At 42.5% G+C, this 25,688-nt stretch overlaps 2 protein-coding genes and 1 long non-coding RNA gene across 3 annotated transcripts in view; 1 reads left to right on the top strand and 2 right to left on the bottom strand.

Moving 5' to 3' along the window:
• LOC132580508 (uncharacterized) overlaps window positions 1-25,688 on the bottom strand; it is a 205,055-nt gene that overhangs the window by 32,491 nt on the left and 146,876 nt on the right. The gene's annotated exons all lie outside the window — the stretch shown is intronic.
• LOC132580506 (epididymal secretory protein 4-like) overlaps window positions 1-25,688 on the bottom strand; it is a 137,837-nt gene that overhangs the window by 32,370 nt on the left and 79,779 nt on the right. The gene's annotated exons all lie outside the window — the stretch shown is intronic.
• Window positions 4,221-10,992, top strand: LOC132580578 (beta-lactoglobulin-1A/1C-like). The gene is made up of 4 exons (XM_060251480.1): window positions 4,221-4,382; window positions 5,498-5,625; window positions 8,863-8,933; window positions 10,853-10,992. The coding sequence occupies exons 1-4, from the start codon at window positions 4,287-4,289 to the stop codon at window positions 10,966-10,968; spliced, it is 411 nt and encodes a 136-aa protein (XP_060107463.1). The 5' UTR covers window positions 4,221-4,286; the 3' UTR covers window positions 10,969-10,992.

Here is a 25,688-nt window from a genome sequence, read left to right as displayed (position 1 = left end):
CAATGGACAGCTCTTGATGGAAAGAAAGCTGTCTGGTCCTCACCAAGCTCACGAGGGGCAGCCATGCAGCCCACAGGGCCAACCATATTTGCCACCACAGGGTAGCATACTGTGTTTAGTAGCACAAATGGCAGATGGTACCATTACTGAACTGGTCACTACTGCCTTGGTGTGGCTAGACTCCACTTCCTACTAGCAAGACAGTACATGTGGAGGAGGCCAAAGCAAGAGTTCTGAGCAGGGGATGGGGCCTACTCAAAATGAACCTTTACCATATCTTTTTATTTGGATTTGAAGGCAGGGAACCTCAAGCGTCAGATACTGTGAAAGAAAAATACATGAATCATGTCACATCCATGCAGTTCCCTGCAAACAACATTCACTATGAAAAGAGGACTGGTGAGAGCAATTTCTTTATGAAAGCTACAGAGCTTGGCCCCTGTCAATGGGACGCTGTCATACACTTTCAGGATTCTACCAGAAATCTTATGCAGTGCTCATATGCTCAGTGCTGCAAGGGAATGCTATTGGGGTGGGGGGGGACTATGCTTTCCCTCCTACCCTGATTTTGCTAGTAGAAATGGTGGTAGCAGGGCTCCCCTCCCCATTTCTCTGGCTCTACATGTCCTGAACTAGAGGAAAGGGATAGAAAACTTCCCTGCTGTGTTTTGCACAAGTCAAAGTGGGGTGGGAGAAAAATCAGAAGCTCCTTCTCCTTGCAATGGAGTGAATGAGTGCTGTTTAAGGTGAATTCCTCTGATGCATTGGAAATTGGGTTGAGCATGTGACTGACACTTTGGGCAGGTCTGTATGTTTTTGGTAGCCAAATTCACAGCAGCTAGTACTAGAGTAGGTTGCATGCTGTTTCTTGGAAGGGATTGCTTACTGCACAGATGTGTAAGACTCACAGTTCACCTCTTTCCAGTCTGAAAGCAAACAGCTTTTTTCTACCTAAAGGAGTCTCAAAGCAGGTTGCAATCACCTTTTCCTTCCTCTCCCCACAATAGGCAGCTTGTGAGGTAGGCGAGGCTGAGAGAGTTCTGAGGGAACTGTGACTGACTCAAGGTCACCCGGCTGGCTTCATGTGGAGGAGGAGTGGGGAATCAAACTTTGTTCTCTAGACTGGAGTTTGCCACTCTTGAGCACTATACCAAACTGGCTCCCCAGAACAGTGATTTATACAGAGATATATGGAGGAGACTTCTTTAAGCATGGGTAATTCTTACTATTTCACATTCTGAAAGAAGAATTTTTGGAGCTTGGTGGAAGCCCATTAACCTGCCAAGAGGGGTGGACACTTGTTTTCCTGGCAGCATACTCTGCAGCAGGCAGGGGCATCCCCAGTGCTTTGGCAGGAGACAATCTGCCAGGCCACTGCCAAACCTCCTGCCTCTACCTTTCTTTGTGAAGAGCCAAGAGAGGCAGGGAGTGAACCAAACGACACCATTTCAGGTGAATGAAGTAGCTGTGCATTCCAAAATAGAGGGGGGTTGAAGCCACATTAAGATATTCAATTTAATAAAACTTTATTCGTACAATAAGCGTATTGATTTCAAGCTGTTTAATGGATAGTATTAACTTCTGACTGAGGTGTCACTCTTTCACTTCACACACTCCTCCCCTCTCAAATTTTCCTTTTGCTTCTTAATTCAACTTTCTGACAGCTTCTGTTTTTCACACTCCTATAATACTCTGACAGTGTTAGGTTTTGGCTCTCTATCTAGCCCTAATATGCCCACTAAGTATTTCTACTTTTCTTCTCTAGAATCATAATGCTTTCAGTATAGCAGTTGTATTCTGATAAACATAGACAGTTATAGTAATATGAAACATTGCTTGACGCTCATACACTAGAAGTCTTTAGCATAGTACTCTTCCCTTCAAAGCCTGATGCCTCCCCGCCATTCATTCCAAACCAAATAGACCTCTGATTCCAGAGCTGACCCTTTTTAGTTTAAGACATGACAAGGTTGACCTAGCCTGGAACATCTATGGACTCAAGTATAGCTGTAACTAACTCAAGTATAGCTGTAAATTAAATTAATTAAATTAACCAGATACTGTCTCTTAGCTTCCATGGAGAGATGAAAAATGCAGATGTGAAAACACACAGGAATCAGACCTTATCCTGAATCAGACCTTTGGTCCAGCAGTTACTGTCTAGTCTGCCTGGCAGTGGTTCTCCTAGCTCTGGTTTTCCCAGCTCTGCGATCTCCTTTTGGATCCTGCTAGATCTGGGGATGTACATGTATAATGCAAAATGCGTCTTAGGAAAAGGTCTGTTATGTGATCAGCTGTCTCGTCCTTTTTAACTGGAGATGTCAGGGATTGAACGGAAGACCTTCTGCACAACAAGCTAATGGTCTACCCCAGAGCTAAAGTTCCTTCCCCTGGAATCTGGGGGTGGTAGCCTGCCTTAGGTGCTTTATACAGATTTATGAGACAGGTATTCTCTAATCTAAACAAATAAAGCAATAGATCCATAAATTCCAGAACTATTGTGTGATTGCTAACTTCCTTGCAGCTAATTTCTCTTGTATCGTGGCTTTAAGGTGTCATTGAAGCTCAAGCAATGACTTGGGGAGGGACGGTGGCTCAGTGGTAGAGCATCTGCTTGGGAAGCAGAAGGTCCCAGGTTCGATCCCTGGCATCTCCAAAAAAGGTTCCAGGCAAAGAGGTGTGAAAAAAACTCAGCTTGAGACCCTGGAGAGCCACTGCCAGTCTGAGAAGACAATACTGACTTTGATGGACCAAGAGTCTGATTCAGTATAAGGCAGCTTCATATGTTCATATGTTCAAGCAGTAGCACTTGCAGGCTTCAGAGTGAACAGGAATTGGATACAGCTGATGGAGTCCAAAATGAGTTCCAGACCATGCAAACATGTCCAAGCCCTCAACAACTGGCATCTCATTAGCTATGGTCAGGGGACTTTGGTCTCCGGCATGTGGGAGAGAGATTGTTTTGGGAATCTTTCAGCTTGCATGAAGTGCCTCTAAGCTGGAGATGTGTCCCACAAGGGTTAGGTTGAGATGTTCCCTGAAGCTATGACCAGTAATCTTTGGAGGCATTAAAGTTGTGAGCTACTGCATAAATTAGTTTGTTCTGGGGCCATTTTTCATGAGCTAAAACAAAAATGTGTGAGCCAGAGGCTAAAAAACTGTGAGCTAGCTCATGCTCTCAGCTTAGAGGGAAGACTGGTATCCTCTTAGTTGCACTGACTGGAACCAATAAATCCACAAAATTGGACCAGATACATTTCTCTAAAGCTGCAGGCCTTATGATACCAAACTCACCTTAAATTTCCAGCATTTAAGCCCTAGGTCTCTTCTCCCTGCGCTGCAGCACACATGGCAAAAGAGAGAAATATTCCTGTCTCGTCAACTTTCCTCAGAATTGGAAGATGAGTTGAAATGCAACATAGATCATCTGCATGACTAGGATGCTACAGAATTATGGATAATGGTCTGGGTAGGCTGCAAAACCAAAAGATTGCATCCAGGTATGCAGGTGCAAAGAGAGAATGAACTACCAGTGATTCTGTAATTTATAAGAAGGTAATGTAATGACCCAACCATGACCTGGGGGGATCTATCTTCCCAATCAAATAAGGCCAAATACTACAAAGATTGTAATGAGAGCAGCACCAAACAAAGCACTGGAATAGCTGGCACTATGGAGACTAGCAGCAATCACAGGGGAAAGAAAGGTTGCAGAACAGCATCAAAACAACACAAGTGTTTGCTTAGCATAATGCATTCTTTTTGCATATCTTTGTAGAATGAGCTGCTTGTGAAGTGAGTGTCAAAACAGTGGAATCCTCCCCACTGGCCTTGTGCCCACTACCATTTGTGGCATTTCAGGTGGTCAGGGAGACTTGGCTGTAGAGAATGTCATGTACATGTGCACCCTTCTTCCCACATCCAGAAAGAATGGATTTGGATCATTGTCCAAATATCAAATGACATTAAGGCCCATAGTGAACCATCACCCACACCTCTGGAGGCAGCTCCCGAATGAGCTGTTCCATCCAGACTGTCCTAGGCATTTCAGAATAGGCCCACATCACTTCTGAAAGGAACCCAATGATCCAACATGTTCTCTCTCACACTCTCACATTGCAGATAAGCAATTCCTGGAGGAAAAGTGGTAGATATGACTGCATGATTTTTTTTAGGATTGTAGGGAGAGAACTATAAAGCAAAGCACTGGAAGAGAGAGTAAAGCGCTGAAGAGGTGAAATCTCTTGGACAATTGCCAAAAAGCCCTCCAATCGATCACTGTAAGGATGAAAGGTGGCCTCTTTGTTGGTTTGTCAGCCTTGGTCTGCCAGATTCTTGCTCAAGTCAAGATTCCTTCAGTGCAAGATTTTGATGTAAAAAAGGTAATAATATCCCAAAGGCCTCCAGACAAGTGATTCAGATGCTATGGGAGCAGAGAGCAGAGTTTTGACATGTGGATCCTGTTAGAAGGAAGCATCAGCTTTGCCAGCTCCTTATTTGGGATTTGGTGTCTTTTTACCTGTATGGTGACATTGGCAGATTATGTGGTAACAGGAGAAGAGGAACCTACTGAATTTCTCTTTTCAAGGCAGTGGCTCAAGATTCAGAAGCCACAGGGATGAAATGAGATAGAATGATCTTCACAGGAGCCTTCCTTGGCCTTGTATGATAGCCAATTCACCTTGGGTGGCTGGCAAGGAAGCAGGAGAACAGGTCAGGCAGATCTACCAACATATCTTTACCTCCAAGGAGGGCATTAAATAGAGCAATCGAGACAGCTGTGATGCCTCCAACCTGTGTGATGTATTCTTTTCCTGAATCTGTAAATGTGGATGTTCTGAGCATTTAGCATACATTACAAAATTTCTGGTTTGTATTTTGGAAACTCAAGTGTATTTTACTTCCAGTATTGTGCCATGTTTCCAAATCTGTAGCAAAGTTGCCAAGGACCATACAGGACTACAGAAATGTATTTAATGTTTTTGATAAGCAGTTTGCAGGAACTCCCCTTATGGCAATGACTCAAAAAAAGTCCAAAAGGACCATCAAGTAAACCCATATTCTCATGAGTTATGCAAGAGTAGCTAGAAGAGGACAAAAGCATGTTGCTTGCCTCTCCTTTCCGTACCCCCTTTGCCCTTCCCTGAAAGGGGAATGCAAGATCAGACATCTGTGTGAGCATATGAGCATAACAAACCCTGTAGACCAGAACTCATTTGAGCCATGCTTCCAGGTCAGCTGGAAACAACAGCATGGTGTTTGTGACATTATCTCTTCCTGCTCCCCTTTTGTCCTGCTGCTTGATAGACTGACCACAGTAGATGGTGGGCAGGTGTGGGAGGTAGGCAACTGGCAGGCCTATGTCAGAGAGTGACCCAAGAGACCCACCTACCATACAGCAGGTCTGAGTGAAGGAAGGGTCATGTTACATTACTGGATATACTGTATAGTAAATTGACTTTCTGGATATCAACAAAGAACAACCTCCTCTTCCTAGTTTGCTGGGCAATGGTATCTCATAGCTATGGTTATGGACGAAGTAGTGATTGAAGATGCTGTGAATGTTGGCACGACAGCAACACCCGTAGGAAGCCGAGACGTACTTCTCAACATTGTGCTTTTAAAGTAAGTGACATTGAGTTACTCTCTTTATTGGTTTCCTTTACAAAGGGAAATCCATGCATTACAGCTTCTTCTTTTTTTGTCATGTGGTAAGCTAAGCACTACCATCATTCCACAGCACAGGGAGTTGCATTTCACAATTTCAGAGTGTTAAACATGTTGAAACAAAAATGAAGTAAGCCTCCAAAAATAATAGAATGCAGTAAATTATTGATGGTGAATATTCTCTCAGTTTGTGAATGTTCAGAAAATATTTGATCTGCTTAATGCAGGCAGTGGTCAGCCAAAGGTTTTGCACAAGCAGCCAACATTTGACAACATTCAACTGGAAGCACCCCTTGGGCCTTTCTGCACTGGACCTTTAATCCTGGTTCAGCCCTGTTCCTGAACTAACATTCTACCCTACACTTGAATTCATCCCTGATTTTATCTCAACCCTCCCCCCCCTCCGCATTTCCCTGTTTAATTGAGGTCACCCCAGTTTCACCCCACAGTTATCCTGGGGTATATGGATATTGTAATATCCAGATATAAATGCAAGGTAAATGACTGTGAGTCAAACTCAGAGGAAACCCTGGTTGAGGTCCAAGTGCAGAACGGACTCATGTGTCATACTACCTGACAGATGGCCTGGACCAGGGGTGACCAAACTATGGCTCAGGAGCCACATGTGGCTCTTTCACACAGTGAGCTTGGAGAAGGCATTTGTCTCATTAAATCACTTCTCAAAGCCATCCGAGCTGGAGAATGCATTTAAAGTTAAAGTTCCTTTATTTCCATCTCTTCTTCCCTCCTCCCTCCCCATCTGTTTGCTCCCCATCTGTTTGCTTTCAAGACTCTTTAGCTTGGAGAAACGTCGACTGTGGGGTGACATGATAGAGGTTTACAAGATAATGCATGGGATGCAGAAAGTAGAGAAAGAAGTACTTTTCTCCCTTTCTCACAATACAAGAACTCGTGGGCATTCGATGAAATTGCTGAGCAGACAGGTTAAAACGGATAAAAGGAAGTACTTCTTCACCCAAAGGGTGATTAACATGTGGAATTCACTGCCACAGGAGGTGGTGGCGGCCACAAGTATAGCCACCTTCAAGAGGGGTTTAGATAAAAATATGGCGCACAGGTCCATCAGTGGCTATTAGCCACAGTGTGTGTGTATATATAAAATTTTTTTGCCACTCTATGACACAGAGTGTTGGACTGGATGGGCCATTGGCCTGATCCAACATGGCTTCTCTTATGTTCTTATGTTCATCCCTCCCTCCCCTTCCCTCCCTTATGGCGGCTCTCAAACTCTGGCAGTCATGTCTTGCGGTTCTCAAACATCTCACATTTATTCACTGTGGCACTTACATTAAGCAAGTTTGGCCACCCCTTGCCTGGACTATAATGTATTAATTTCAATAAATCAAAACAGGCAAACTTTTGAATCTCTTGACATCAACACTTAATTTCAGAACCTGAGTTCTAAACTTTAGCATCAAAATCTGAACACAGATACTTAAAAATGTGCAGATTCTGAAGTTCTGCACACTACATGTACTGAACCCTCTAGTAAATCAATTCTCTGAAAAAAAAATCTTTATCTGTTGAAGGCTGACATAAGTTATTTTGCAGCCCTAGCTGGAGGTTTCCCCCTTACTCTTGCCCATACCTTGTTTCCAAACACTGAGCAATTGTTTGTGTGTCTCCTTTGAGAGTTTTGCTTAGAGTTCCTTTCCTCTGTTCTATATAACTCAGGGCTTTTTTTGTAGAAAAAGCCCAGCAGAAGCTCATTTGCATATTAGCCCCCTTACATGACCATTGTTTTGCATAGGGTTTTTTGTACAGAAAGCCCAGCTGGAGCTAATCTGCATATTAGGCCACACACCCCTGATGCCAAGCCAGTTGGAACTGTGTTCCTGCTCAAAAAAAGCCTTGTAACTCAGTAAGAAATCAAAGAAGGGGCTCAGTGAAATAGGAAAAAGTACCAGTGGGGGAAGGCACTCCTCCACCTTCTTCTGTGTCCCCTGCACAAACACAACAATTGTTTTCCTGGGTTCCATTTTTCTGCTCCTCATAGCAAAATGGACACTACTGCACCATACGTGGAATGAGAAAAAAGGGACTGCAATTGGGAATGGCACAGCTATCTCCCATCCCCATCCTTGCTTTCCCAAGAGTTTGGTTGACTAGGTGCTTCAACCTCTTCAGAAGTCAGCCACCCTGGACAGCACTTCTTATTGAGTATGACAAACCTTGAATCTGCAGCCAGTCTCATTGTATTAGCAGCATAGCTGAGTTTGCTTGCCCCTTTGACAGATGCCCTCTCGTAGCCTCTTTGCAAGTTAAGCTTGAGTAGCCCAGGAGGCAGGCATTGTACTAAGCTCAGTGCCCTCCAATTTCCATTGCTTTGGTGAAGAGGTACTGCTGCAGCTTTGATTCAAGCATCACCCTCAGACTTTGGCCTCATTCTCTGAACCACAACCATGGGAAGCTCTAGTGGGTTGCTGGAGAAGATGCATGAATGTGCGGTAGAACCTGCCTATAGTTCCAAATCAGCCTTTCCTGATATGTTTTATGGGAAGGGGCTGGGGTTCAGAGGAAGAAATCTGTTTTGCATGCAGAAGGTCTCAGATGTATTCTGAGAGATGCTGCTTGTCTGAGTAGACAGCACTGGCCTTGATAGACCAAGTGGACTGAATCAGTATAAGGCAATTTCAGGTGTTCATATGCTGAAGCTGGTGAAAACTCCAAGATCTTCAGGGAAGAAGCAGAACTTTGAGCTGCTAAGCTGGCAGGATAGAAGTGATGTTCTAAAGAGAAACAAGGTGATCATGGGGGAGTGGAACTTAGCCAGATACTTCCTCTTTGAACTAAGAATGGTTTCTGATCTTGGTGGGAGGGGGAGGGGAAGAGGTAAAAATCCTCAAAGCTGTGTTCCACAAGTAGTTTATAACACACAAAGTTTGCAGTGATCTTTAGGGGTGAGGCTTATGCCAAACTTTGACTAGAGAACCTTTTTGATAATTTGAGGACAGCGGTGCCAGTAGCTGGGCCCCTTTCTTTGTTCCTGATCTTCCCAGTCAGTCCCCCTTTCTGGGCCTATAGATGGTTCCAGGGGCAGGATTTCCTTACTGCTAGCAAATGCCAGTTCTTCTAGGTAAAAATGCATACACTCACATGGGGTTTTGGCTTAGGTCCTGCCAGGGATGCTGCCTGCTTTCTTTGGAAGCTTGATGATCTTTTCTTTCATTGCAGAAATGATAACTGCACTTCAGAAAAAGTTAATTTAATGCAAACTCTACAGCCTGGTGTATTCAAAGTCACTGGTGAGTATCTGATAATATCTAATGAAGGTGTCTTTAACTCTTGAAAGTTTATACCCTGTATATCTTCTTGGTCTTTAAGGTGCTACTGGACGTGCAACTTGTTCTACTGCAAACCAACATGGCTTCTCATTTGGAACCAGTAAGTATGAGTACCTGTCTCCCCTTTTAACTTAGTGTCAGACTAGAAATTACATTTTGGGCTGAGCTGAATCTGGGTTCTCCTGACCTAATGCATGTTTCCTGCAGTAGTCATATAGCAGATGCTGGGAATATCATTTTAAAGATAAGAGTGAGTCCTTTTCAGCTTGGAACTGTGATACAGGGAGAGGAGGGGCTGCTGCCTTTCCTTATGCTATTTTGAGAAGTGGAAATAGCCCCCCAGCAAGAAGTTGTTTACATAACTTTGAAGCAGCACATGATCAGAATACTCCACAAGCTACTCCAAAGTCATGTAAATCCCTACTGGGGCTTTCGGCTTTTCAAAATTGCATGGTGGAGAGGCAGCAGCCCTTCCTCTCCTGATGCCATAGTTTTAAGCTGAAAAGGACTCTCTCTGATCTTTACAAAGACATTTGCTGAAGCTCAGGATTGGGACCAGAGGATACGTCTGGGATTTCCTTTCACCATTCAGCTGTAGCATTTGCAGCTTAAACTCCTGTGTGAAGTTAGAAAGTGTATACAAAATGTGCAAACAGATAAATTATACAAATACTGACTTGTGTTGGAGACGTGAAACATTGAGACATCCAGATGTGTTTCCATTCCTGATCACTAAGTACCCTATTGCAATTGCTATTCCACAATTTCTAATAAGGGCTCATTTTTGAAGCTGGAAGTTGGTGCTGGGATTTAACAAACCCCATTTTGGTGGCCAGATGATGGGAACATAACAATGTAAGTAATGCTCACTCCCCGTGATCTGTCCTTGACCAGCTGCATCATGGATTCCCAGGATATCCTCCCTGCCTTCCTTCTGGAATGATGAAACTCCCCATGTACAAGCAGCAGAGAAAAGGTTGCAGAAGAGGAGCCAGTTCAAGGTCCTGGGGGTCCTGGGCACAGAATGCCCAGAGAGCCCTTCACCATCTTTCTATCACTGCCTGCCTTCTTAGCCACTTTGTGCCCCCATCTGTCTTTGTATCCTCTCTCTGCCATCACTTACAGTCACCTGCAGTGTTCAACAGATCTTTACCCTGATGGTCCTGGGAAACACAAGCAGCTAGGTAGAGCACTTACAAATGTCCGGATAGGGGAAGAACAGGGCCAGTTCCAGGTTTTGGGAGGCCTTGTGTAAAGAGTAGTCATCAGCCCCCAGGCCCACTCCTGCCCCCTTTTTGCCCATCCACCCACATTCCCCCACCAGCCCATACGTCCTTCTTTTGCCCCCTTGCAAGTTCTCCCATCCTCTGCTGTCACAACTGCCTACACTACCTGCATGCCCTATCTTCAATGGTTCAAGGTGGTGGGTGCAGCTAGGAGTGCCATTGCTGTGCCCCCTAGAAATGCTAATGTTTTGTGCACCACACGCATACATGCCTTTCTCCTGTAGTGCTAGGCAACATATGCAGCACAGGTAACAATGCACTCACACAAACAGGCAGTGGAAGGGTGTGAGTGGAAGCATCTGAGCACATGCATGAGTAGAGAGTTAGCAGCAGTGCCCCCCCCCCAAGGAACCATGCCCCCCAGCAGCCATGGGCCCTGGCAGTTGCCCACCTCAGTGTCTGGTGTTGCTAGCCCTGTGCAGAACTGTCCCCTCAGAGGAGTGGATGCATCTAATACGATGGCTAAATTTTTCAGTACACATCTCATTGTTCTTTTTGAACATTGTTTAATGGAACAAAGAAACCACAAAGCAGCAACTGACACCCACTCTTTTAATTGGTGTTTCATTGTTTTGTTCTGTTTCCAAAATTAAGGCTGTGACATCACTATACATATGGTGGAGGTTGATTATGGCAGTTACCACATTCTTCACTTTACAACAGTGAATAACCGCATTTTGCATCTATATAGTAAGTGTTATGGAGGGTGATGGGTTCATCAGGGGTTGGATAGGAGCAATGGGCATCTGTAGGACCTGCTGTTCTGACTTTTGAAAATGTACTTGTGTGATGAATTAAGAAGGAGCATACCTTTCCTCCACAAGAACAAATATTACTTGATTCCTCTGTGATCTAAGGACACAAAAATCCCAGAAAGAAATGTTGCTGAACTTCTTAAAACTCAGAATTTTAAAGTTATTTTTTTCAGAGAGGGATACCCAAATTATCTGTTTTATCCTTGGAACAACTCTCGGAGGTACATAGTCAAAAGAATTATTGTGATACATGATGAGATTCTAGAGGGCTGAAATTTGGAATGGAGAGGAGCTTTGTTCTGTGTACCCACTGAGTAAACTTCATGGGTGGGCATGGTTTTCATTCTGTTCTGGACTTCCCTAGATCAAGTTCAATAGCTAGTATTCCACACTCCCCCTCAATATTATGGTAGAAACCAGTGGGAAGTTTAAGAAAATGCGCTGCAAAGCAATCTGGAGAAAAGGCCAGAAACCCAATCATGCACAGCACAGAAGTTAAAACATAACCTTTGAGCACATGGAGGCATTTGGATTCAAATTGTTTTGGTCTTTCTACCCTTTTCATAATTCTTGCCATTTCTTGTTCGGTTGGAAGCCAGGGCAAAAAAAAAAGTCCGTCAGCAGAAAAAAAAATTCAAGAAGGTGGCTAGATCCCTGCGATTTGATTTGAACAAGATGATCTTTGAAACCAGAAATGGTAAGAGTAGCTGGATCTATGGGATTTACGGCTCCTTGGTCTGGGGTAATGAACTTTCTAAGCAACTCAAATCAGTAAAGGGCAGATGCACTTTCCTTATCAGGAAGAATTAAAAAGTTAAGGGAAATATTGTTTCTGTGTATCAGGGTCGGATGCCGTTGAAAGAAAGAGCAGGGGAGGCTTGTGGTGTCTATGTGTTTGTTTTATTTACAAACTACAAGTAGGGCACAAGTGGAGGCAAAGATGGCAGGCTATTTGCTGCCTTAGTTGAAAGCCTCAGGTATCTGTTGGGTCTGGTTTAGGATGGCTGGACTGGCCAGGCAGCCATCCTTACCCTCACTTAGCAGAGTACTCTTTCTGAGCTTCAGCACAGCAGTGTGGCCTAGCCTAATGATTACCACACTGTCTCACAAATTGCACAGACAGCCTTTGCTTTAAGTTAAGAAATCAATGCTGGTGGATTTATTTAAAGAAACATAACATATAAGTGAAGTGGAGAGAAAGAGTGACTATCTATTTTATCTAACTATGGATGGCTTTGGGTTGATAGTTGGCCGTCTGCTTAGTTCACATTATGAAGAGAGACACCGTGCTGTTCCTCCTGATGCATACAGGGAAGAAGAAGGAAGAGAAGGAGAACAAAGAGGAAGGAAGTTCTCTGAGATTACATTCTACTGGTTAGAGAGCGCAGAGCAGGCAGGAAGGAGACTGGTATGGTCCTACCTATTTAGCTTTCTCTATGATGTTTGAAGTCTTGAAGGACTGAGCAAGAATCATCACCAGTCTGCTCTTCTAACAATATCTTCGTCCCTCCCCAGTCTCAGGAAAGACTGTCTGTTCTGTCTCCCTCAGAATCAAAAATGTTGCACAGACACAGCTGCCCCTCCCCTCCAGCTATGAGGGAAGCCTACCCCTTCCAAAGCTGATGGACACTTGATCAGAGCCATTTTCCATCAAAGATCTTTGAGGAGCCATCCAAACACACTGAGATACATTATAAAATTTGTGTCATGTAAGACAGACATGTACCCATGACACCTTTCTTGGTGCTCACCAATTGTTTTTAGAAAGTGGGCGGGTCTATGTAGGTCTTTCGTCCAGCAATGCTTCTGATTGCCTACTGAAGATTTGTTTGGCTGTGCAGAAGATTATTTTAATTCATTGCCTTGGCAGAAGCTCCCACCAAAGCATAAGAATCTTCACTGTATGATTAAAGGTCAACGGTGGCAACCATTTTGTGAGTGGCTCCACTTGCTGTAGCAGCCATTTTGTGGCAGCTATTTTGTAGCTTTGCCCACCATACTGTGTCAGAATTCCGAAGGCACCAGCAGGCTCAAAAAGGTAGGGGACCCCTGAGATAGATTCAGTGACAATGACCAGAATCTGAAATGCCGGACTGTACTTCTGCTTTGGTAACAAGCTGGTAAGGGGGCAAAAACCAGGAACCTCATGGTAGGTTCCTGGCATATAGCTTAGGCCATATATCTTGAGACTCAGAGCCTTCTTCAACATCAACAGGGGTTTGAAACATTTGTGACCAACAGCATGAAAAATATCAGCGGTATCATTAGCTAATGTCTGCAGATGCTGCTACTGTTAAAGGAACAGGACCCAGTAACAATGGGGTTCTGCTGTATGGTCCCTATTCCATAGTTTGTTATAATGACAGCACTTCTTTTTTTCCTCCCCACAGTTAAATGTTCTAAACTGCGAAAGAACTAAACCTGGAATCCGCATCTGCATTCATAAAAACAAAGAACTGGTAACTCATCCTACTTGAGATGACAAATAAAACTCTAATTGGATCACATATTCTATAGAGGCGTAGTAAAATATTACCCCAAGTAGAAATCTGGGAAAATTTTAGAATCTGTAATTTAAACTGTTGAGGTTTTCCATTGTGAACAAGAGTTGGTTTTCAGTGGCAATGTTTTAAGTATTGTATTACAATGCCTTTTGCTGTTTCACATAGCCACTATTGCCATATCAATTCTGATTTTTTTAAAAAATGTTTTGATTATTAAACCCATGCCTAGGATTTTCATAATTACATTAGCCTGCCCATATGTTGCTGAGATTATACTTCAAAGTTATTTGAAAGTGTTCTCTGGAGACCTATGTGATGGAAGTACACTTGAGTTTTTTTAATAGACTTACATCCTTAGTTGAATTCCTAAAGATGGTTTAGGGCAGGGGTCTTCAGCCCATGTTATGGGACCCTCAGATGTGTCAGAAGCTCTTACAGAGCTGCCACATTTATTTTGCTTCTTTTTCAAAGGATGAGTTCCTAGTGCCCATGCATAGTGTCCAAGGTTTCCAGAGCTATGGCTGACCCAAGGCCATCCCAGCAGGTGCAAGTGGAGGAGTGGGGAATCAAACCCGGTTCTCCCAGATAAGAGTTTGCACACGTAACCACTAACAAAACTGGTTCTCATGGTCAGGGTCAGCTTGGGAGGGTGACCACTAAGAATTTTTCCAGTCACCTTCCCCCCCAGTGCCCCAGGCACAGAAATCCTGTCAGAAAATACAAAGACTAGGCACCAGACGGTTTTAAATACAAAAACCAAAAGGATATTTATTGGTTCATAAAAGGTAAGAGAGAAGGATAAAATAATATTAATTAGTCAATATTAAAACCAAATCAGTTGGCAGGCAGGAGGATAACTAAATAATCAACCTCTAATCACAGAGATTTGTCAGGCTGAGATACTAATAAAAATTGCAAACTGGCAGAAGGTATTTAAAAACTTTGAACAGGCAGGCTTAATAAATATACAATAACACTGGATACGCAGGCAGTGCCTATCTGGCACTAGGAATGCTATGCTCAAATCATAAAAATAAGAAACTGTCACTCACTCTTTGCCATTCACACTGAGGACTCCTGACTTGTGCCAGATAAGTTTTCCCTCACAAACATACACACTAGCATACAGGACTCACACCTCTGAGAGCTAATACCAGCCCTCACTCCTGTGTGTCCCACCCAGTTAGATTCCTAGTCTGACTCTTGGGATTCCTTTCTAGTCACAAGAATCCAGTCCTCCTTTCAGAGTATTTGAGTGTTCTCAGTTTCACTAGGAGTCTGCCCTGTTGTGCTGACAAATCTTCCCAGAGAGTTTCTCCTCACAGAAGGTGCCTGGTTTTGACCCCCTTCTGACTAAAACTCTCTCTCACTGACAGAAGTTTATCCCAGTTCTGTCCACTGAAGGAATTCAGCCCCACTGGCTGTTCTCAGCTCCTTCCAGTTGCTTCACAACAACTGATCAGCTTCAGTACACAGTTTTCACTCCACTGCTCCAGTACTCAAGCTCCAACTGAACTGAAACTGAAACTCTGAGGTGTTTTTCTACCCTGCAAGCCTCTCTCAATTTGCTACATCTTCGTTACCATGGCTGCGGCCCAGTCAGTCATTGGAAGCTGGGAACAGCTTCCAGGATAATTGAGTCCATTACAGGGGTATTGATCCATGATTCTGGGATCCAGGGCTGGGCCTGTCACTAGGCAAACTAGGCATTTGCCTAGGATGCCGGCCATCTGGGGGTACCAAATTGGGTGCTCCCCATGTGACATGGTGATGTTATCAGTTCGGGAGGGGGGACAGAAGTTGCCTAGGATGCCAGACATTCTAGGGCTGACCCTGCTGGGATCTGAAAGAAAAAAAAATGAGAAAGAAATCAGGCTCAGGCAACTTATCCTGACTTGTACATTGTGCTTGCACACTCAAACACAACCTATCTTACACCCCTTTTTGTCCTTCTGCAGGGAAATTGGAAGTGCTTCAGAACACCAGTATCTTCTACCAGCATCATGACAGGCCAGATTTCTTTTCCTGCCACCTGCCGGTCATTTACTGATTAGACTTCCTGCTTGGTCTTTATTAAAGATTAAAATAAAGGTTTCAAAAATATTCCTTTGCTGCATTCTTAATAATATATATTTATTTTTAAACAAACAAAAACAAAAAGAAGAGCAAAGATAGAAATTCTGTATTACTTCATTTTCACATAGTCATGTTTAGTGAACAAAAACATGACTATAAGTAGGAAGAATGAATACACCGTCGTTCATGCTCATCTATCAGGTTTGGTGGTGGCCATTGGACTACATAATGCTGTACAAGAAGGAGAAGAAGAAGATATTGGATTTATACCCTGCCCTTCACTACTCAAAGAAGTCTTAAAGCAGCTTACAATCTCTTTTCCTTTCCCCTCCCCACAACAGGTACCCTGTGAGGTAGGTGGAGCTGAGCGAGCTCTGATAGAAAGTGCACTTGAGAGGAACAGCTCTGTGAGAAGTTGTGACTGATTCAAGGTTACATCAGCAGGTGCATGTGGAAGAGTGGGGAATCAAACCTGCTTCTCCCAAATAGGGGTCCGTGCACTTAACCACTACACCAAACTGGCTCCCTGTTTGCATGAGCCCAGTGGCAGTCTAAGGACAGCTTATGTGACTTGACTGGGTCTAGCAGTACCAATCAAACAACCCATCTGAGCAACCTGCTACTAGACTAGTTTTGCCAGACTTTGCTCAACCAGACTACCAGACTAGTTTTGCCAGATTTGGCCAGACTTTGCCCAGAGAGAGGCAGATAGAAGGAGGGAAAGCTGAGGGCCAAAGTGGTGTAGTAGTAACTGTGTCAGACTAGGATCTGAGACAACCAGGTTCAAATTCTCACTCTGCCATGGAAGCCCAGGTGACCCTGGGCTAGTCATTCCCTTTTAGCCTAATCTACTCTGTGAGGATAAAATGAAGGAGGGGAAAATGATGTAAAACTGGGGAGAAAGGTGGAGTACAAATGAAGTATAAATATAATTAAGCTGAAGATTGGGGAGAGGCAGATAAAAGAAATGTTGATTGGTGAGCAGGAAGGAAAGAAGGAAGCAGTGAAAGGGCAGACAATATGGGGGCTGCCAGGAGGAGTGAAAGAAGAAATAGGATTTGGATGGCGATAGAGGGAAAATGAGCCCCACAAGTCCTTCCAGGCTTCAGTTTTTTAATTTATATTCATTTGCTAACCATTCCGTATCAATAGGATTAATGTAAACCTTGTTCAGTTCCGCAAGGCCTATATAACAGCCCTATTTTGACTTGCCTTTAGCTGTATAAGTAGATGCCCAACATCACTGAACTTAATGAAATCAACACTAGCACCAAAATTGTTTTAAACTGTTTTAAAAATATTTAATTGGTATTAATTAATTTAATTGTTTATTTACTGTTTTATTGTTCTAGTTTTACTGTTGTTAGCCGCCCTGAGCCTGCTTCGACGGGGAGGGCACGATATAAATCTGAGAAATAAATAAATAAACGTTAAAATAAAACACTTTTGTAATACACTGCTTCCAAACACCCATTTTGCAAAACTAGATTCTCCCAGATCAAAACAAAGCTTACAATACTCTGATTTCCCATTTTTCTCAGTCACTCAGTATAAAATTTAATCATTCCACAAAGAAGAGCAATAGGGGCATTAACTCTTGGTTCACTGAAGACTGCAGAGTATTAACAACTCAATTACGTAATATCTATAGCCAATTCCGAATCGCTAACAACCCCTCTTTTCTTTTAGAGTACTTACAGGTAAAAAAAACAGCTAAGGGAGAGCATGACAAAGAAAAAAATAAGAGTATTTGCACCATCAGTGGGATCAACTATACAAAGCCACTATTCTAAACAATTCTAAGAAGTTCTGGGATATAACCTAAGGGTCTGAATGTGTGGAGCCTCTCCCCATGTCTGTGATTCCATCATGTGCATGGTTTCAATATTTCTCTGACTTGTTCAGCAAAACCAAGATTGTACCATTAAGCCATGTGATTTTTATGATAAGGACTTACCAGCTTGGCCACCTGTGACACCAGACAAAGTAATAGAATGAATCAACCAACTGAAAACTGGGAAAGCTCCTGGCCCTGATTTGATTCCCCCAGAGCTCTTAAAGTTAGATCCAGAATGGCGGTCTGTCCCTCTTGCTTTCCTTTTTACCATGATTAATCAAATGGGCCTTATTCCTGATGCTTGGTGAAATGCAATTGTAGTCCCGATCTACAAGAAAGGTGACTGTACAATTCCTTCTAATTACAGTCCAATCAGCCTTCTTTCCAGTATAGGCAAACTATATGCCAAGTATCTATTAACTAAATTAACTTCCCAGCACAGGGTGTTAGGCCCTGAACAAATTGACTTTAGTAAGGGTAAATCTACTGTAGATCATTGTATCACTCTAGCACACCTGGCTGACAAATATACTACCCATGGGAATTCCAAACTTTATGCAGCTTTTTTGGACCTTAAAGGGGCATTCAACTCTGTAGATAGAGAGCGACTATGGATTAAACTCCATCAACTGGGCACTGATAAGAGACTTCTCAAACTAATCATAACTTTACATTCCTCCACCACTTGCCAAATAAAAACTTCAACTATTGGGGAATTGACACCTAAAATTTCCTTCAGTAAAGGAGTTAAACAAGGATGCATACTTGCTCCTTTTATATTCAATCTATTTCTCAATGATTTGACTCCTGTACTTAGACTGCCACCCCCCAAAACTGGGCTCTATGCGCATACCCCTCTTGCTATACGCAGATGACACAGTACTCCTTTCTCGTATGAGGGTTGGGCTTAGATGACTGTTGAATAGATGTCTCAGTTTTTTTCAAGAAAACAAACTGCATCTGAATTACGAAAAATCTAAGATTCTGGTTTTTGCTAAGTCTTGTAAAATCCACAAATGGCTATTCAATGGGAAAGAAATAGAACAGGTCAGGCATTTTAAATACCTAGGTCTCCATTTTAGTTACAATATGTCCTGGTCATGTCACCATAAATCTTCAGTTAATTTAGCAGCCATTACTGCATCAGCCATTTCCCGGTTTTTCTTTAATAGAGGCAACCAGTTTGTTCCAGTGGCTTTAGAAATCTAAAGGCCAAAGTAATCCCGCAGTTATTATATGGCATTCCAACTTGGATTAGTGCCTTTGAGTCTGATATCGAAAGAGTTCAGTCCAAATTTGCAAGGAAAATCATGGGCCTACCATGCTGTGTCTCATACGCCACTCTTTGTCTAGAAACAGGCCTCAATATGTTCGAAACTTGAGCATGGCTTATATCAATCAAATATTGGCTACGTGTACACTATTCTGCCAACTGTGGGAGTTATTTATATCAAATGCTGTCTGAATCTTCCTTGTCCAAATTGATTTCCTGCATAGAAAGGAAAATAATCACCTTAGGTTTGTCTATGGATTTTCTTTACATGCTTCCTATTACAAATGCATACTATGTAATTAAATGCAGAATTTTAGATAATGAATTACAAAAACTAATGAGTGCTGCGAACAAATCTTGCTCCCCTCTGAATTTTGGAATTTCCCCAACTATTGGTCATCTGCCTTCTTATTTATCAACTCTCCATGTTCCAAAATTGCGTAGAGCATTTACCCTTGCTAGATGCAATACAATCCCATCAGCAGTTACCTATGGTAGATATAAAACCCACTTTCATTAAGACTATGCATATGTAATTTAAAACAAGTTGACTCATTGTCCCATATTCTTCTTTATTGTCCCCTATATGATATTAATTCTGTTCAATATGACAGGCTGCTCAGACGTTGTAAAGGTTTGCCATCTTCTGAATGATTTGTCATCTGAAATGACTGAAAGGGTTGCTTTATTCTTGAGTCTGGTAATCAAGGATCAATTGTCCAATGTATAGCTGCATATGACTGTTTTAATATTTCTGTAGCTATTTATTTGTTTGTTTATTATCTGATATATGCCAATAAAGGCTTTTGATTGATTGATTGATCAAAACACAGTCACCTTGCAAGACCTCAAGCTTCATCACAGCTTATCACAGTTTGTTGAAACTCAATGCTGTGCCAACTCCAACACATGCATTTTGCAAAATTTATTGTGAGAACTGGATTGCAACAAGCATTCAAAAACTTCAGGTGGGACATCATGTGAGTCTGTAATAACAACAAAATCTGAGTCCTGTCGCATTTAAAAGACCAAGACAATTTTCCAGGGTATAAACTTTCATGAGTCAAAGCTCACCATCAGATTATTAAAGTCATGCTAATTTTATATATGTAAACTCATTATTATTTGTTTTGTTATTAGTGGATAGAAGGAATCCAGATATTTAACAGTTACCCCTGCAATCAACCTATCATCCAAGAACATTTGGGTGTCCATGTCAGCATTACATTGACTCTTAAGATACTAATGCTCAATGGAAGTTGTAGTCCAGGCCTTGATTGAAGAAGAAGGGGCAATCCTGGCTTTTATCATTGAGATTTCATTGGATGAGGCAGACAGCATGAACCTATACACAAAGCTCCCATATACTGAATTGGGCCTTTCACTCACCAACATGTGTATTGTCTGCTTAGACTGGCAATAACTGTCCAGGGTCTCAAGCAGAAGCCTTTCTCATCACCTTCTGCCTGGCCCTTTTAACTGGAGATCCTGGGGATTGAACCTGGGCCTTCTGCATGCAAAGCAGAGTCCCTTCACCTCAGCCACAGCCCCTCTCCAACCTAGCATTAGCCTTGTACGGTCTCTGGAACTTGACCAGGGATGGTTTTGTTGAGGCACTAGAGCTCCCACTCTTTGTAGGGCATGATAGCATAGGTCACAGGATAGCCAGCACCGTCTTTCTGCACAGGATGGGGCTTAAAATATTCTGGAGCAATCCCTCTCCTAGCTAACCCTGGAAGTTTTGTTGTCTAATCTTTCCTGTGCAATATTTGTTTTAGCATTATAAATGAGAACAACCAGGGTTGTTGGTTTTTTTTAGCAGAAATGCAGTTCTGGCTGGCTTTATGTCAGGGTGTGTGGCCTAATATGCAAATGAGTTCCTGCTGGGCTTTTTCTACCAAAAAAAGCCCTGAGAACAACTTATTAATTGTATTAAAAACATTGTTGCATTAGCAGCACCTACCACACATGCTTTTTCAACACTTTGAAGGATGCATAATTTACAGTGCAATCCTATACAGTTACTCCAGTCTAACCCCTTAATTTCATTGGGCCTAGACTAGAGTAACTGCATAGGATTGCACTGTTAACCACCCAGTTTAATTTTTCACATTTTTTTTTAAAAAAATCAACTTTTCTCACACAGCATGACTTGTATGCTTTTCACAGCTGAATCACAGGCAAAATTCAGGAGAGGTTTTTCAGCTTTGCCTGCTAAATTTTTGACCAGGTACTGAGGCTGGTTCCTAGTTCCTAATTTGCACTTCCTGGTTACTTTTTGTGTGTGAATCCAGCCCTCAAACACTGATACTTCACACTTCATAATAGTGATTGGAAACCAAATCACATGAGTCAACACAGTGTATAGAGGATGAAGTCAAAGACTGAGAGGGCCAAGAGGAAAGAAAATGATACCAATTGTACAAAAGTGTCTTGCAGAGCATTTTGTGTGGATTTGGTGCTTCTGAAGTGCAAGTGTAACAGCCCACTCCTGTTTGGGGTACTGAATGTGGGCAGGGGGGACCAGGAGGGGATGAAGACTTTGATCATACATAATACCCTATACATCCTATCAGGGCTTTTTTTGTAGGAAAAGCTCAGCATAAGAACATAAGAGAAGCCATGTTGGATCAGGCCAATGGCCCATCAAGTCCAACACTCTGTATCACACAGTGGCCAATACACACACACACACACACACACACACATATACACACACACACATATATATACACACTGTGGCTAATAGCCACTGATGGACCTCTGCTCCATATTTTTATCTAAGCCCCTCTTGAAGCTGGCTATGCTTGTGGCCGTCACCGCCTTCTGTGGCAGTGAATTCCACATGTTAATCACCCTTTGGGTGAAGAAGTACCTCCTTTTATCCGTTCTAACCCGACTGCTCAGCAATTTCATTGAATGCCCACGAGTTCTTGTATTGTGAGAAAGGAGAAAAGTACTTCTTTCTCTATCTTCTCCATCCCATGCATAATCTTGTAAACCTCTATCATGTCACCCCGCAGTCAATGTTTCTCCAAGCTAAAAAGCCCCAGGCATTTTAACCTTTCTTCATAGGGAAAGTGTTCCAAACCTGTAATCATTCTAGTTGCCCTTTTCTGCACTTTTCCCAATGATATATCCTTTTTGAGGTGCGGTGACCAGAATTACACACAGTATTCCAAATGAGACAGCACCATCGATTTGTACAGGGGCATTATGATACTGGCTGATTTGTTTTCAATTCCCTTCCTAATAATACCCAGCATGGCATTGGCCTTTTTTATTGCAATCGCACACTGTCTTGACATTTTCAGTGAGTTATCTACCACGACCCCAAGATCTCTCTCTTGGTCAGTCTCTGCCAGTTCACACCCCATCAACTTGTATTTGCAGATGGGATTCTTGGCCCCAATGTGCATTACTTGGCCACATTGAACCTCATCTGCCACGTTGACGCCCACTCACCCAGCCTCAACAGTTCCCTTTGGAGTTCTTCACAATCCTCTCTGGTTCTTACCACCCTGAACAATTTAGTGTCATCCGCAAACTTGGCCACTTCACTGCTTACTCTCAACTCCAAATCATTTATGAACAAGTTAAAGAGCATGGGACCCAGTACTGAGCCCTGCAGCACTCCACTGCTTACCATCCTCCACTGCGAAGACTGCCCATTTATACTCTGCTTCCTATTAATTAGCCAGTTTTTGATCCACAAGAGGACCTGTCCTTTTACTCCATGAATCTCGAGCTTACTAAGGAGCCTTTGATGAGGAACTTTATCAAAAGCTTTCTGGAAGTCAAGGTAAACAATATCTATCGGGTCTCCTTTGGCCACATGTTTGTTCACCCCCTCAAAGAAATGTAACAGGTTAGTGAGGCAAGATCTTCCCTTACAGAACCCATGCTAAGTCTTCCTCAATAACTCATGTTCATCAATGTGCCTACTCATTCTGTCCTTGATAATGGTTTCTACCAACTTTCCCGGTATTGAAGTCAGACTGACTGGCTGTAGTTACCCGGATCTCCTCTGGAACCCTTTTTAAAGATGGGGGTGACATTTGCTACCTTCCAGTCCTCAGGAACGGAGGCAGATGTCAATGAAAGATTACATATTTTTGTCAGAAGATCCATAAGTTCAACTATGAGTTCTTTCAGAACTCTTGGATATATGTCATCCGGACCTGGTGACTTATTAGTTTTTAATTCGTCAATCAGTTGTAGGACCTCCTCTCTTGCCACCTCAATCTGGCTCAGGTCTTTCAACACCCCTTCCAATAGAAGTGGTTCCAGAGCAGGCAAACACTTCTCATCTTCCACAGTGAAGACGGAGGGAAAAAATTCATTTAGCTTCTCAGCCATTTCCCTATCCTCCTTCACTAATCCTTTGACCCCTTGGTCATCCAAGGGCCCCACTGCTTCCCTGGCTAGTTTCCTGCTTCTAATATATTTGAAGAAATTTTTATTGTTGGTCTTTATGTTTTTTGCAATATGCTCATCATAGTCCCTTTTTGCCTGCCTGATCACAGTCTTGCATTTGATTTGCCATTGCCTGTGCTCCCTTTTATTAATTTCACTTGGACTAGCAGGAATTCATTTGCATATTAGTCCACACCCCCTGACACCAAGCCAGCCGGAACTGTGTTCCTGTGCATTCCTGATTAAAAAAAAGCCCTGCATCCTATGATGCTAAGATGCATCATGAACCCATCACCTGTACATTTTGAGCATATCTGGTCACAGATTACCTCACTGTTCGTCCAAGAACATGCTGCAATAAACAGAGTGTCCTAGATCTTTCAGAATCTGCAGGAAGTGTTACTTCATTAAAGAAGGTTTGCTATCTCAAATCTTTTCTTTTCTTTTTTTTGCATAATAACTTCATGGAGATGGATTTGCTTGGATGAACTTTGGGAACTCAAATGGAGGAATATAAAATGAGGCATCATTGAAGAGCTGAGATCTCTTCCATCCTTGCAACAATTACCTAACTGGTATGAAAAGGGACCTTTGTAAGGATGGAAGGTACACTGATGGTTGGATTGATCTTTGCCAGTTTACTTCATGGTGGAGATGCATATTATAAAGAATTTGATATCCGAAAGGTAACACTGAGTCTATCTTTAGTTAGTGCGTTTGGGTCAGATGGCTGCCATGAATATCTCTGACAGTGTCAGTTTCTCTGGATCTGTCCTTTATGGATTTCAAAGGGGCAGCCATGTGGGTCTTTGGAGAGCACAAAAGTGTAATTTTGCAACCCTCCTTTATTGTGTTGATGATTGTATGTTCTGCTCTTATTGCTTTGTTTTTAACAATATGGTGTGATCTTACTTAAGTCTCAGTGAGAAAAAGAAAGGAAAAGTCCCCTGTGCAAGCACCAGTCATTTCCGACTCTGAGGTGACGTTGCTTTCGCAACGTTTTCACACCAGACTTTTTACAGAGTGGTTTTCCATTGCCTTCCCCAGTCATCTACAGTTTCCCCCCAGCAAGCTGGGTACTCATTTTACCGACCTTGGAAGGATGAAAGGTTGAGTCAACCTCGAGCCGGCTACCTGAAAACCCAGTTTCCGCCAGGGATCAAACTCAGGTCGTGAGCAGAGCTTAGGAAGAGGATGAATTATTATGTGAGGCCAGAATCCCAGAGGGAAGAAGAAGGAAACCCACAAGGCATCATGGGATCCTCTAGTTTATCATACTCTGAAATCTACCTCCATTTTTCTCCTTCTGCCCCACACAGCCCTCACAACTTCAATCCTTTTCCTGATTCCTTTCCTCCCTGTCACCTATCTGTCATACCCCTTACCACTTCTTTTCCCATCCTTCCTCCTTGCAGTTTTTCTAGTTTCCCTGTCTCTTTATAGTTCACTTTTCTCTTTTTTTTGTTCAACTTTTTCTTGCCTTTCACCCCGTCCTTCCTTCTTGCCTATTCACCTACAATGCTGAAGCAGTCATTTTAGATTACCAGAACTGCCTAGCTACTGAGATCTCATGAGGAAATTCTGCAAAATTTCAGTTTTTTAACAGAATGGTATAAACAGATGTTCATAAAGGGAAAGGGACTATGGACTGTATACCATTGTGCATAGGCCACAGGGGTGTCAAACTCATTTGGTTTGAAAGCAGATCTGACATAAATGAGACCTTGTCAGGCCAGGCCATGTCAAGCCAGCCCATGTGTGTATCTCTTTAAGATTAGGTAACAGAGATATAAACTTTTTAAAGGACACAGACAAACACAACTAAAGGTTTGTGTTTTTTTTAACTTAAAATAAAGCATGCTTAAAGCATTCACACTTGTTGATCTTAAAGGTGCTTTCTTTGTATTTCTCCCATGGGATCCAGGGAACTGGGCAAAAAAAGCTCTGGCTCTTTCCTTCCTTCCTCAGGGGACCAGGAGAGGGAGAAGAATGGAGAAAATCAAGATTTTGCTTTGTAGCTACTGTGCAATTGAGCAAGTCTTGCAAAGCAAGCTGAGATGCAGAAGGAAGCAAGAGAGAGGGAGGAAGCAGATGACAGCCAGTTGCTCAGGGGCCTGATAGGAGCATATTATCTGTTTGCTGTATGCATTATTCCATTGTCGCAGCATAATTTCCTGCTAATAGAATACCATTTTTCTACTTCATATCTGCATTCTGAACCATGTGTAATATTTTGTTCTTGTTTCAGATTTCTGTAATCTTAGTCTTGTCTCATCCTACAAACAGCATTAATTTATTACTGTGTAATCTACTTTGAGTCTCAGTGGAAAAGGCAGGCTATAAACATAGGATGAAATACATATTTTAAAAGTTTCTCTTTGAACTGTGTGGAACTGTAATGACTTTTCTTTGCTACAGTATATAGCTATAGTTACTTCTTTGTTTTGCCAAGGCTGAAAAACTATCTCAGGATAGTATGAAGCCAGGGCATTTTTTGTGTATAACAAACTTAACGCTAGTCATTCACATGGTGTAAATAAAAGTGGACCAATCTTGTACACAGGCTTCC

The sequence above is a fragment of the Heteronotia binoei genome, chromosome 12, assembly GCF_032191835.1.
Source record: "Heteronotia binoei isolate CCM8104 ecotype False Entrance Well chromosome 12, APGP_CSIRO_Hbin_v1, whole genome shotgun sequence".
NCBI lineage: Eukaryota > Metazoa > Chordata > Lepidosauria > Squamata > Gekkonidae > Heteronotia > Heteronotia binoei.
Note: the sequence above shows the minus strand (reverse complement) of the source record. Positions and strands in the feature narration are given on the sequence as shown.

Bases quoted from the DNA above. Each gene is read 5' to 3' on its own strand.
- LOC132580578 (XM_060251480.1), top strand. From the start codon at position 4,287: ATGAAAGGTGGCCTCTTTGTTGGTTTGTCAGCCTTGGTCTGCCAGATT. The intron at 4,383-5,497 runs GTAATAATATCC...TCCTCTTCCTAG, and splicing joins AAGATTTTGATGTAAAAAAG to TTTGCTGGGCAATGGTATCT. The intron at 8,934-10,852 runs GTGAGTATCTGA...TCCAAAATTAAG, and splicing joins TGGTGTATTCAAAGTCACTG to GCTGTGACATCACTATACAT.